At 39.7% G+C, this 11,356-nt stretch overlaps 2 protein-coding genes across 4 annotated transcripts in view; one reads left to right on the forward strand and one right to left on the reverse strand.

Annotated features, from left to right (window-relative positions):
* The window catches only part of szt2 (SZT2 subunit of KICSTOR complex), a 225,559-nt gene that overhangs the window by 210,010 nt on the left and 4,193 nt on the right, over nt 1–11,356 (forward strand). For both annotated transcript variants that reach the window (XM_073477051.1, XM_073477052.1), the window contains 2 exons: nt 2,287–2,397; nt 11,270–11,338. In XM_073477051.1, coding sequence (XP_073333152.1) covers nt 2,287–2,397; nt 11,270–11,338 — 180 coding nt within the window. The remainder of the gene's footprint in view (nt 1–2,286; nt 2,398–11,269; nt 11,339–11,356) is intronic.
* Nucleotides 1–11,356, reverse strand: part of hyi (hydroxypyruvate isomerase) — a 55,541-nt gene that overhangs the window by 1,901 nt on the left and 42,284 nt on the right. Inside the window, exons 11-13 of one of the 2 annotated variants that reach the window (XM_073477053.1) lie at nt 2,301–2,429; nt 1,120–1,201; nt 841–1,022 (exon numbers count right to left, since the gene is read on the reverse strand). The gene's annotated coding sequence lies outside the window, so the exon portion shown is untranslated. The remainder of the gene's footprint in view (nt 1–840; nt 1,023–1,119; nt 1,202–2,300; nt 2,430–11,356) is intronic. The other variant, XM_073477054.1, reaches the window with a different exon arrangement.

Below are 11,356 nucleotides of genomic sequence, written 5' to 3' on the forward strand. Positions count from 1 at the left end.
GCTATATTTTTTGATTAATGCTACACAGCATCTTATCTTTATATTACAAAGATGTGCTCACTTGTCCTGTGCAATTATCCAACCATGGTCATACAGTGCATCCGGAAAGTATTCACAGCGCTTCACTTTTTCCATATTTTGTTATGTTACAGCCTTATTCCAAAATGGATTAAATTCATTTTTTTCCACAAAATTCTACACACAATACCCCATAATGGCAACGTGAAAGAAGTTTGTCTAAAATTTTTGCAACTTTATTAAAAATAAAGAATGAAAATATACCATGTACATAAGTATTCACGGCCTTTGCCATGACACTCAGAATTGAGCTCAGGTGCATAATGTTTCCACTGATCATCCTTGAGATGTTTCTACAACTTGATTGGAGTCCACTTGTGGTAAATTCAGTTGGTTGGACATGATTTAGAGAGGCCGATGTTAGCTAATGTTAAAGTTGGTTATCTAACCATAGCCATGTAGCTGTAAGACCGACGTTAGCTAACATTAACGTTGGATATCAAAACTTAGCCACTGCTAGAAAGACGTTAAACAGGTCATCAGCGAATGTAAATGTTTAGCTAAATGATACGTTACTTGAATCAGAATATTCAGAATATTATAACTATATAAATATAAAGTTATACACAAGTGTCTCCATTCATTGTGATATCAGTAACGTTATTACACGTAGTTATGTTAGCGACGGCTAGCTACGATGACTGAAGTTGCGAAATAATGTCATGACCTACCAACAAAATCATATAATTAGTCAGTGAGACAAATGGAAATATAAAATTTATGACCATTCGATCAGAAAATAAAAACATTGAATGTACTTACTGTGAATCAGAAGTAGGTTTGTGCTTCGAGACGGAGACGTTAGCAGGTCAATGTCATTCAAAAGCAATGTGACCAGAAAGAAGCGCAGTGATTGGCCCCCCTCCAATGTCATGCCGAAGCGTGATTGGTCTCCATCCAATCTGACGTTGGACAGCGATGACCCTGATTGACCTCCGTCCAATCTTGACATTGGAGAGGAAGTGTCACAGGGAATCTCAGAACAACAAGAGTAAAACAGCATAGAAATAAGAAAAAAATAAGAAAAAGTAGAGTACTTGCCTCGATTCAGACCTTTGAATCTGCCCACTCTTGCGAGTTTATTGATGAAATGTGAAGATGGAAATGTGTGATGACTGAGGAACTGTGATGACACGATAATATTAGGAACACAGAGTGGCCTACATTTAACAGCCACAAACTGTAAATATATTTTTTTCCAAAACATAAATGCAAAATTTACAATGTTAGCTGTTATATATTACAGCATATTTCTGTTATCAATACAAGGTTAGTAAACTTAACAGAGACGAATTGTATTTTTTACAAACAATAGATGCAAAAATTACAGTATTGACTGTAATGTAAATTACGGCATATTTCTGTTATAAACAGTGCAAGAGTATTAAACAGTGGAGCAATGTATTTTTCTAGAAAAAAAATGTTAAAATTACACTTTTGACTGATATATATGTATATGTGTATACATATGTATATGTATATGTATGTATATGTATATATATATATGTATATGTATATATTATATGTATATGTATATATATATATATCAGTAGTGATACACAGCTGTAGTTTTAGCTGAGGTGGCGGTGTCGGACATGTCAACATTGCTTGATATCTCAGATAGTTGATAGATGCTGTTAATTGTATTAAACCTAATATGAGCCACCTGTATATCAGTGTGTCTAATTGTAAGTGAAATGCTATCTGAGATTTATTCCTCCATCACAACCCAATAGATGTGAATTGTGAATTAAAAAATTCAACAGGAACATACAAAAATGTTGTCCCTGTTACTGTGGATAATCTACAGACTGCCAACAGCTTTCATAGCAACTTACATTCTACTGAAGAAATATCCTCTATGAAAAGTGTTCAACCCAAATCCCAGAGTAATGTGATTGCAGCAGAACCCATATGTGAAAACCTGGACAAATCAAACCAATTAATCAGCATGGACTAATACCACTATTGGTAGGTGATATAGGGCTTTTATTTTATTACAGTGAACCAACCCAAGAATTGTAGATTGAGAAATGTCATCAGTAGACACAGAATCTCAATCAAAATGTTGGTTGATCTCATGCAACCATAACAGCAGATGGACTTCATTAATGATGATCCATCTTATGTTTTACTTGTCCTCAGATGTGGTTTTTGATGAATGACAGGCAGGTTGATGTAATGGCAGTGTGTGCTGTGTTGCTGCAGGACTGTTTCCTAACCTTGAGTCCAGCCTGGTATCAGAGTCTGATCAAAGTCCTACTGAACCGCTTCCCTCAGAGCTGCAGACACTTTGATGACAACGGCATCCAGTATCTGGTAAGAATATGCTCTTTTTATCTGCTTTCTTTCTGTGAGAGCACATGAAGCATGGTCAGAAACAATAATGTGTAACTGGTGTTTCCTTGTTTTTAGAGGTTTGTTTTTTGGTTTGGTAACTGCAGCATGTCCACCTCAGCAGTTCTCAACCTTCTGCATAATGTTAATCGTGGGGAGTCAGTTTAAAACCATGAGAGAGCTTAGTGTGAAATGTAAAAAAGGACTCTAGAGGGATTTATTTTATCTTGAAGGGGGCTAATTATGGGATCCTACAGAGTTTATGAGACTCCTCAAATTTAAGATCAAAACGATTTGCCTAATTTCTGGAGACTGATAGACGGATGACTACAGCCTGACCTCTCACTCCTATCCTTTTACTGTTATACATTTTATTAACACAATTTTCTTTGCCTCCGTGCTGGTGATAGCCATGGGCATTATGTTTTCAAGTTGTCCATCCCAGTCTTGTGAACAAGGTATCTCAAGAACACCTCAGGAATTTATATATTTATTATGACAAATTTCACTAAAATGTCCACTAGGATAAAACTATGAAGTAATGACATTTTATATCCAAACCAGCAAAGGTCAACTTCACTGTGATATCAAAATGTCCTGCAAAAACACTTGTAACTCCTTGTTTTCACTTGTAAAACTCCTGGTAATTATTCAAATTCATTAATCTGGAACCGATGGAAAATTGTGACCAAGCTTTACATTTGGTCAGTCACTGCCTGGTGGTACAACTCTTGGGTGCCCACCTTGAAACTGTATTGATTGTAGACATCTTCTGCTGCATACCCGTTTCATAGCAGTCCCATCGTAATGGGTTGCTGGAAGCATTAGCCTTTGCCTGCGCAGCTGTTACTAAAAGGGAGCAAACAAACATTTGGATTTTACCCGCCTAGGCCACAGTCTTTAACTTGCCCCATGTTTACCGAACACGTTCCGGATCCAGAGAAAAGCTGCGCAACTCAGCCTCTCATCCCCTCAGAAAACACTTGCTTTGACCCATTTTCTTTGCCCTCAACAACTCGCTGTTTTAACAGCCACTGCAGGACGTTGCAATGCCTTTAATCCACACCAAGGAAGCTGAATAAATGAAGACACTCACTACAAGTGAGGCTTATTTAGTGTCTGGGCAGATACTAGAAGTTACCGTGTATTGTATGCTTTTCAGCTACATTGTTTGTGAGTTTGTGGACCGCCAAGTCCTATTTGCTGCTAGTTTTACACTGTAAAACAGTTTGTTGCTTGCTTTTCCTTGTGCTTATCACAAGCTGATTAAAGCCTCACCACTCCGTGGAGCTTAAGTGTTAGCTTTGTCCAATAAGCCGCATTCTTATCAAGGATCGGCTGAAGGTGATCGAGCCTGAGTTTGTTCACCAGCCGCTGAGTGATCGGAAGGGGAGTACTGTTTCTCCACAGCTGTTTCTCCCTCCTTGCTATGCTCTCTGTCTCTCTCTCTCTCTCTCTCTCTCTCTCTCTCTCTCTCTCTCAATTTGTTTCAATTCAATTCAAAGGGGCTTTATTGGCATGAAAGTTTAACAACAATGTTAATTTTGATATGTTGTTCAGCTCTTTGAACTCTGAGATTACCAAATTGAATTTATTAAAATAAATGTTCCTGGTTTCGTTGAATGCTTTACATTGTAGGAGAAAGTGCATCTCTGTCTCAACCTCACCTGTCGAGCAGTGACCACATGTTCTGTTTTCTATTGGTTGCCATGATTGTTTGTGTCTTCCTGTTTGGATTGTCAGTTTTTGGTCACTGAGCCTGTACTCGGTGAGGATCTGTCTCTGCTTTCTATCTCTGACAGTAGAGAGATATTCTGCTAATTCATAATCTCTTTTTAGGGCTAGATAACATTCTGATCTACTTTGGCTTTTAGTTTCTTCTCTCCAGATAGGTTTCTTTACTTTGTGTTATAATTTGCTTTACTCTGATTGGTGTTTGGAGAGCAGTGTTGTTGTGAGGCTGGTCAGACTGTGTCTGAGAGGAGACAGTTAGCCTCAGTACCAACTGACATAGGGGACTCTTTTCTGGGCTCAGCTCTTTAATTTACCCGTAAATTCAGGTTATTCAACTCAACAGCAAGTTCATTTATATACATAAAATAAAGTTTAAATAAAGACTTAAATTGCAACCCTGGCCTACACCTCTTCTCTGGGTGAAGAGTTCAGTTTGTTTGTCTCCAATTTTAACAGCACACATATTTACCAAATACATTGATTTAACCAGATCATACATTTTGCCCCCTATACCACAGTGTAGAAGCCTGTAATAGAGCCCTTCATGCCAAATAGAGTCGAAAGCTTTCTTGAAATCAATGAAACAAGTGAATATTTTACCATTTTTTGTTTGGTGTACATGTGTGTTAATTAAAGTGCGAAGGGTATATACATGGTCGGTGGTGCAGTGTTTTGGGAGGAAGCCAATTTGACTTTTACTCAAGATGGAGTGTTCCTCAAGGAAATCTAGTATTCTTTTACTTAGAATACTACAGAATAATTTACCTAGACAGCTGCTGACACAGATGCCACAGTAGTTATTAGGGTCTGATTTGTCCCCACTCTTATGAATGGGGGAAATGAGCCCTTTGCACCAGATGTCAGGAAAACATCCCGACTGTAATACAATATTGAACAGCTTTAACACTGCACCCTGCATCTCTGGGGTGCTGCATTTGAGCATTTCATTTTTAATGCTGTCTGGACCACAAGATTTCCTCAGCTGGAGAGATTTTGTCTGTGTGACCAATTCTTCCCAAGTAATTGGGAAATCAAGGGGGTTTTGGTTGTCTTTAATTGTTTCTTCTAATGTTTGGAGTTTTTCTTGTATAATACATTGATCTGAATTGATTTGATTTATTGGTATGTCTTTGTACAGATTTTCAAAATGTGCTCTTGATGTCACCATTTTGGATGGGTAATGTCTGTTGCTTTGTGTTGAACTTGTTCCACATATCCCAGAATTGATTTTGATTAATGGCATTCTCAATATCTTCAAGTTTCATGTGGGTATAATTTTGTTTTTTGTTCCTAATTGTACATTTATATTTCTTTAAAACTTCATTGCGTAGGGCTGGGTTGTTTGGTTGGTGATGTTTTTCATTTGCTATTTTTCTCAGGTCTTTTCTGATGGTCTTGCATTCTTGATCAAACCATTTGTCAGCGTTTTGCCTTTTAACAGGCTTCCGTTTTTGTTTGATGAGGTCAGCTTTAAGAGCTGCCTTATGAAATATCATATTGATATCATCAATGGCCTTGTTTACACCACCTCTGGTAGAGACATATTGGTTTTTGTAATATATTGATATGTCATTCATCAGATCAGGTGAGTTCAAGGCCATGATGAATTTGTCTCCACTGTCTGGGGCCCATCTGTAAGTAGGATTTAATTTAAACAGCTTGCTGGGTTCCCTTTTTGTGCCACTCATTTGATCTTAGAGTTTAAAGAACACATTTATTTGGTTGTGGTCTGAAAGGGGGGATTGCTGTCTGACAGTGAATGTACTGATAGTGGAGGGGTCCATGTCAGTGATTGCATAGTCTACTACACTAGACCCGAGAGCTGAGGAGTATGTGAATCTCCCTAAAGAGTCCCCTCTGAACCTACCATTAACTATGTACAGGCCTAAGGCCCGACAGAGATGCACTATCTCCCTGCCACTTTGATTTATTTCAGAGTCAAGGTTGTTCCGACGGGTGATGGTTGGTGTGGTAAACAGGGGGGCCTGACCAAATACATGGTTGTTGCCCTGTGGGTCCATGACATCAGGTTCGATTCCTGTTCGTCCATTCAGATCTCCAGTTAGAAGCACGTTTCCCTGGGCGTGGAAGTAGGCAATTTCTGAATGGAGAGTGTCAAAAATGTCTTCTTCAAAATAAGGAGAATCTACTGGGGGTATATAAATTGGACAGAGATATAGATTCCTATCAGTTATGCCTAGGGTTTGATCTAATCAACCAAATGTGTGATTTACCCTGTTTTACTGGTGAGATCTGACGGCAAAGATCTCCTTTATACCACACCAAGATCCCCCCCCCGATGTTCTGCCCTTGCGTATGTTTTTTAATTTTATAGAGGGCACCATGACATCATTATATCCTGGAGGACAGTGAGTAAGCAAATCATTTTGACACCATGTTTCTGTCAGTACAATTATATCAACGTCTTTGATAGATTTCATGAATTCAGGGTTTCAGCTCTTCAGCTCAAAGGTTGAGGAGTGGAGACCCTGAATATTCCAACAGCTTATATGACATGAACGCATTTAAAAAACAATCAAAATGAACCTGTGTAGTGAGACAAATATTAAAACACCTACAACTATCTATACATTTATAATACTAAATAATAATTTCATATGAATTCCATGGAGGTATGTACTATTTTCATTAATATTACCATTGTACTGAATACTACTATTGCTATTATTACTATTACTAACTAACAATATATTTCCATGTTGTTCTGTTAATCAAATGGGAAAGTGTTCAGAGTATGTTTATCTTAGCTGGACAGAAGCCGGGGAGGTCCAGGCTGAGCTGTTGTGTCTCCTCACAGCAGGGGGGATGATCCTGGGGTGATGGAGAGGAGGAGGTCTTGGATGGGCTCTGAAGCTTCTAGTAGAAGAGAGGGTGGAAGGACTGCGTCCTAGGGCTGTGTCTTTGAGGGTCTTTGCAAAGATCTTCACCTTCTCTTTGTGAAGATGGAGTCCATCATAGAGGTCCCAGGTGCCAATGGTTGGGTGGAGGGCCAGGTGGATGTTGGGTAAGGTGGCACATCCTCTTCTGATCTCCATATTGATGTCATGGATGACATGAGGAGGGGTGACTGTCCTAGGTAGCAGGGTAGAGATTACAATGCGGGTGTCAGGGAATCCCTTACTGGCCTGCTCCGCCATCTTCCTCACTGCCTCAGCAGTGTGCATTTGGACGCTGTGCAGGTCATTTGTTCCTGTGTGGATCACCAGGCATTGAGGGCTGCTGAGGGTCTCCTTTTTTAACAGCTTCATTGCCTGGCCTGTGGTGCTGCATCGTTTCAACAGCACTTTTTTACCAGGAAAAAGCTTGTTTGTGTCCAGGAATTTCCCATTTGAGTCAGCCAGCAGGACCACTTGTGGAGCTTGTTCTTCTGGCTGAGTGGAGGGAAGCCAGGATGGGCGAGCTGGTTGTTGGCAGCTGGCTGTGTGGGTGTATCAGGAGTTGCCAGGGTGTTGTTGGGCTGGGTGCAGAGCAGAGACAGTGGGACAGATACAAGGCAGGAGTTTGGGACACTGGCAGGGAAAGTCTGTGTCTCTGTAGTTGCCATTGTGGGGACTGCTGAGAGTTAGAGACTTAGAGACTTAGACTTAGACTTCACTTTATTGATCCCGTTGGGATGACTCCCTCAGGGAAATTGAATTTCCAGCAGCATACAGTTCACGAGAAAATAGACTCTTAGCAAAAATAGAAAATAAAGATAGGAATAGAACAAAATACAATAGAATACAATAAAAATAGATTAAAATAAAATAGGATAAATAAAATAAAATAAAATAAATGTGAATGTAGGACTGTATATTTGTTATTGTACAGAAATTATTGCACGAAAGTGAGAGTGTCCAGGTATGTATGTGAATAAATAGATAAATAGATAAATAAGTTATTGCACAGTGACACAGTATTGCAGTATTGCCGGTTATTTGTTTCCTCCTATTTCCTCCTCCCCCCAAGTGAGGAGTTGTACAGCCTGATGGCATGAGAAACAAAGGAGTTCTTAAGTCTGTTGGTCCTACACTTGGGAAGGAGCAGTCTTTCACTGAACAGGCTCCGCTGGTCACTGATGACGGTGTGCAGAGGGTGGCTGGTATTGTCTATAATATCCAGCAGTTTTTCCAGTGTCCTCCTCTCTGCCACCGTCACCAGTTGGTCTGTCAGGTGTTGGACTTTCCTGGTGAAGCTCCTTTCTCTATTTTCAGCATCCTCCTTCACTTTGGCTAACTGAGCACGGAGCACACTGTTCTCCTGTTTTAGTGCCTCTACACTTCCTCTGAGGTCAGATGCCAAGGCTTGGTTGTCTCTCTTGAGCTGCTGGATCTCCTCATGAAGCTGTTGCAGTGTTGTCTTGGTGGTCAGACAGCCTGGCCTGGGTCAGCTCTTTGAATTCAGCAAAGTCCAGCTCCAGCAGGGCCATACTCTCCTTTAGTTGGTTGATGGAGCTGGCAGGTGTGGGAGGGGGAGAGATGGATAAGGTGGTGGGGTTCTCTGTTGGGCTCTCATCATCTTCACTGTCAGAGGGGATATTGATCTTCTTGGTGTCCACCTCAGCTTTTAACAAGGAGAAAGCCTCTTCAAAAGACTCCAGGTTGGCTTCATTCCCCTGGATCATGACCTTTCCTTTGGTGTAGTATGTGATGGTGAGCAGAGGGTCATCCTTGTCAAGGTGTTCATCTTTACAGATCTTTAATCTGCCTCCTGAGCCGATGCCCTCACTGGATACGTATGCATAATTGTTGCACAGAGTATCTTTCCAGATGTAGATGGAATCAGTGAAGAATATGAGGTCGTTCTTCTTCCTTCCTTCTTTGTGTTGAGCGCAGTCAGTGAGGAGGACTTCTGGATTTTCACGTAGTGTCTTCTCCTTGTGTTTCTCTCTAGCTGCTGCACTCTTACATTTAGCAGGGTATTCAACCTCTCTGCCCTCTGCTCTGTTAGCTGCCTTCTGACCAGTTTCCATGGCGACCACTTGTTTACTCAAAAACAGTATGTGAGATTTTTTAGTATGTCCAAAACCTTAGTATGAACCCAATAGTACGTGAGGTGCATACTATTTCCGGTAAATATTACAGTATGCAAGCACTGGACACTACGCCGGCATAAATATCCCACAATGCAATGTAGCGGTGACGACAACAACAACACAACAGACTGCTACCAACCAACTGCTAACATTTAAGGTTAAAATCCGTTGGAGTAACATTAACCTTAGTTGCTTACCTTTTCCAGAAATTTGATGATTATCTGGCGACGAAGATGCCTGCGAGTTACAGAATGAATTCACCTGCGGTTCGCATTTATTATTGTGTGGCTTCTCATTGGATGCATATCAAGGATGTATTATTAGATTATTATTATTAGATGTATTAAAAGAGTATTATTGCAGATTGCCATGGGTTACCACGGTTACGCATCTCCAATCCAACCGGCAAGAGGCTCTCAGGAAGTGCGTCACTTCTGCGCTAAGCAGTGCGTCGGAAAAGATGCATACTACTGTTATTCACTCAAAAGTATATTGAACGATCGTACACATATTGAGTATGTAGTGTATAGTATGGAATTTTGGACGCAACCTAACTGTTTACTTTGTTAGCTTTTCTAGCCTTTAAACACAGTTTTTTTTGTTTGTTCTTTTATCTTCTTGATTGTCTTCATAGAGTACCTCTTCTGTTATCATCTTTAGTACAGTTTCCCCTTGGAAATGTTGGTAACAGTGGCAGGTAGTAGCCTAGTTAGCAGTTGACAGCAAGTTACACAGTTGACAGCTAGCTAGTTGAGAGTTAGCTAGTTATTTTGATTTAAAAAATATATCCAAAGATGATATTTTTTCTTCTGTTTTGCTGATAAATGTTGTTACCTCTTCTTTAGAGTCCTTTCTGAAGAATATTTGAAGGTTCTTTTGCAAAATGTCCCACTGTTTAGGTTTGATATATATTCAGGAGCTCATTTTTGATGCAGCTTCTTCTCATGGAATCTTATTCTCTCTTCACACTCTCTCTCTCTCACTGTCTCTCTCCACTAACCCGCACGTACATGTACACACATATGTCCGGAGTGACACAGACACGTAATCTTATGAACGACTTGTTGGAGACCTATGGTTAATGACCTCACTATAACATTAGATACGGTTGTCCTGTGGTAGCACCACTACTTTTTTGGAACAGTGTCTTGTGTGTATTCAAAAGTGCACGAGAACAACCGTGTTCCGCCATGGTTTGTTCAACTGATTGTGTCGGCCATCTTGGCTCTCCGCCATCTTGTCTCTCTCTACACCCACCATCTTAGCTCTCTTTCTTTGTCTCTTACACACACACACAATGCTTGTTTGTTGCTTGAGTTTGTCTGTGTTTTAGTTTAATAGTTTAGCTGCTGTAGTTGAATGATGGATTTTTGTTGATTGAAGTATTGATTATTGATCAATTTGCTAACATTAATAAATTCTATTATATTGTACAGAGCAGTTATCTGTGATTATTTTGTGCACGTTTTGTGGTAACTGGTGGTTGTGATGGTCAGTGCTCAGATACATTTCCTTCACTGTTCCTTTAATTCTAAATATTTTCAAAATATTTACATTTAAAGTGAACACTTCTTTTGAGACTGTTTTTGGTCCCTGATTCCAGGGTGGTGTCCTATTTTAATGATTTAATTATTAATTTGTATTAACTCTGATTAATTTAATTTAAATAATTACTATCAATAATTATGAATTTATAACAACCACACCTGTCCTACCAAAAATTCCAACAATATGGTGCTCTAATGAGTATTTGTGGCAGCAGGACGGTGTATGTGAGATTCAGTCTCGCATACACCGTCCTCAGGAGGGGGGTTCTTGTGGCTCCATTGTTTCTGTGTTGAGTACCATTGTAGTTCTGAGTAAAAGATAGGAATATAAGGTAAAAACACTTCAAGAGCCAGCATCTCTGCATACTGTGCTCCTATAATATTTTAACATTTGACCTTTTCATTGTCACCAAAAATATGTTTCTTATTGGTTTAACATCATTAAGAAGAAGAACGAAAGGAAGAATCCTTGTAAGTAGACAGTTTTCCTTTAAAAAAGACCATCTAATCTATTTCCATGCCTGTCATCTCGTTTCAGGCTGTTCTGAACCAGAAGTTCACCGACTGCTTTGTTTTAGTCTTTCTGGACAGCCAAGCTGGAAAAACAGTGAGTTTATCATACTGA

This window comes from Pagrus major, chromosome 11, assembly GCF_040436345.1.
Source record: "Pagrus major chromosome 11, Pma_NU_1.0".
Lineage (NCBI taxonomy): Eukaryota > Metazoa > Chordata > Actinopteri > Spariformes > Sparidae > Pagrus > Pagrus major.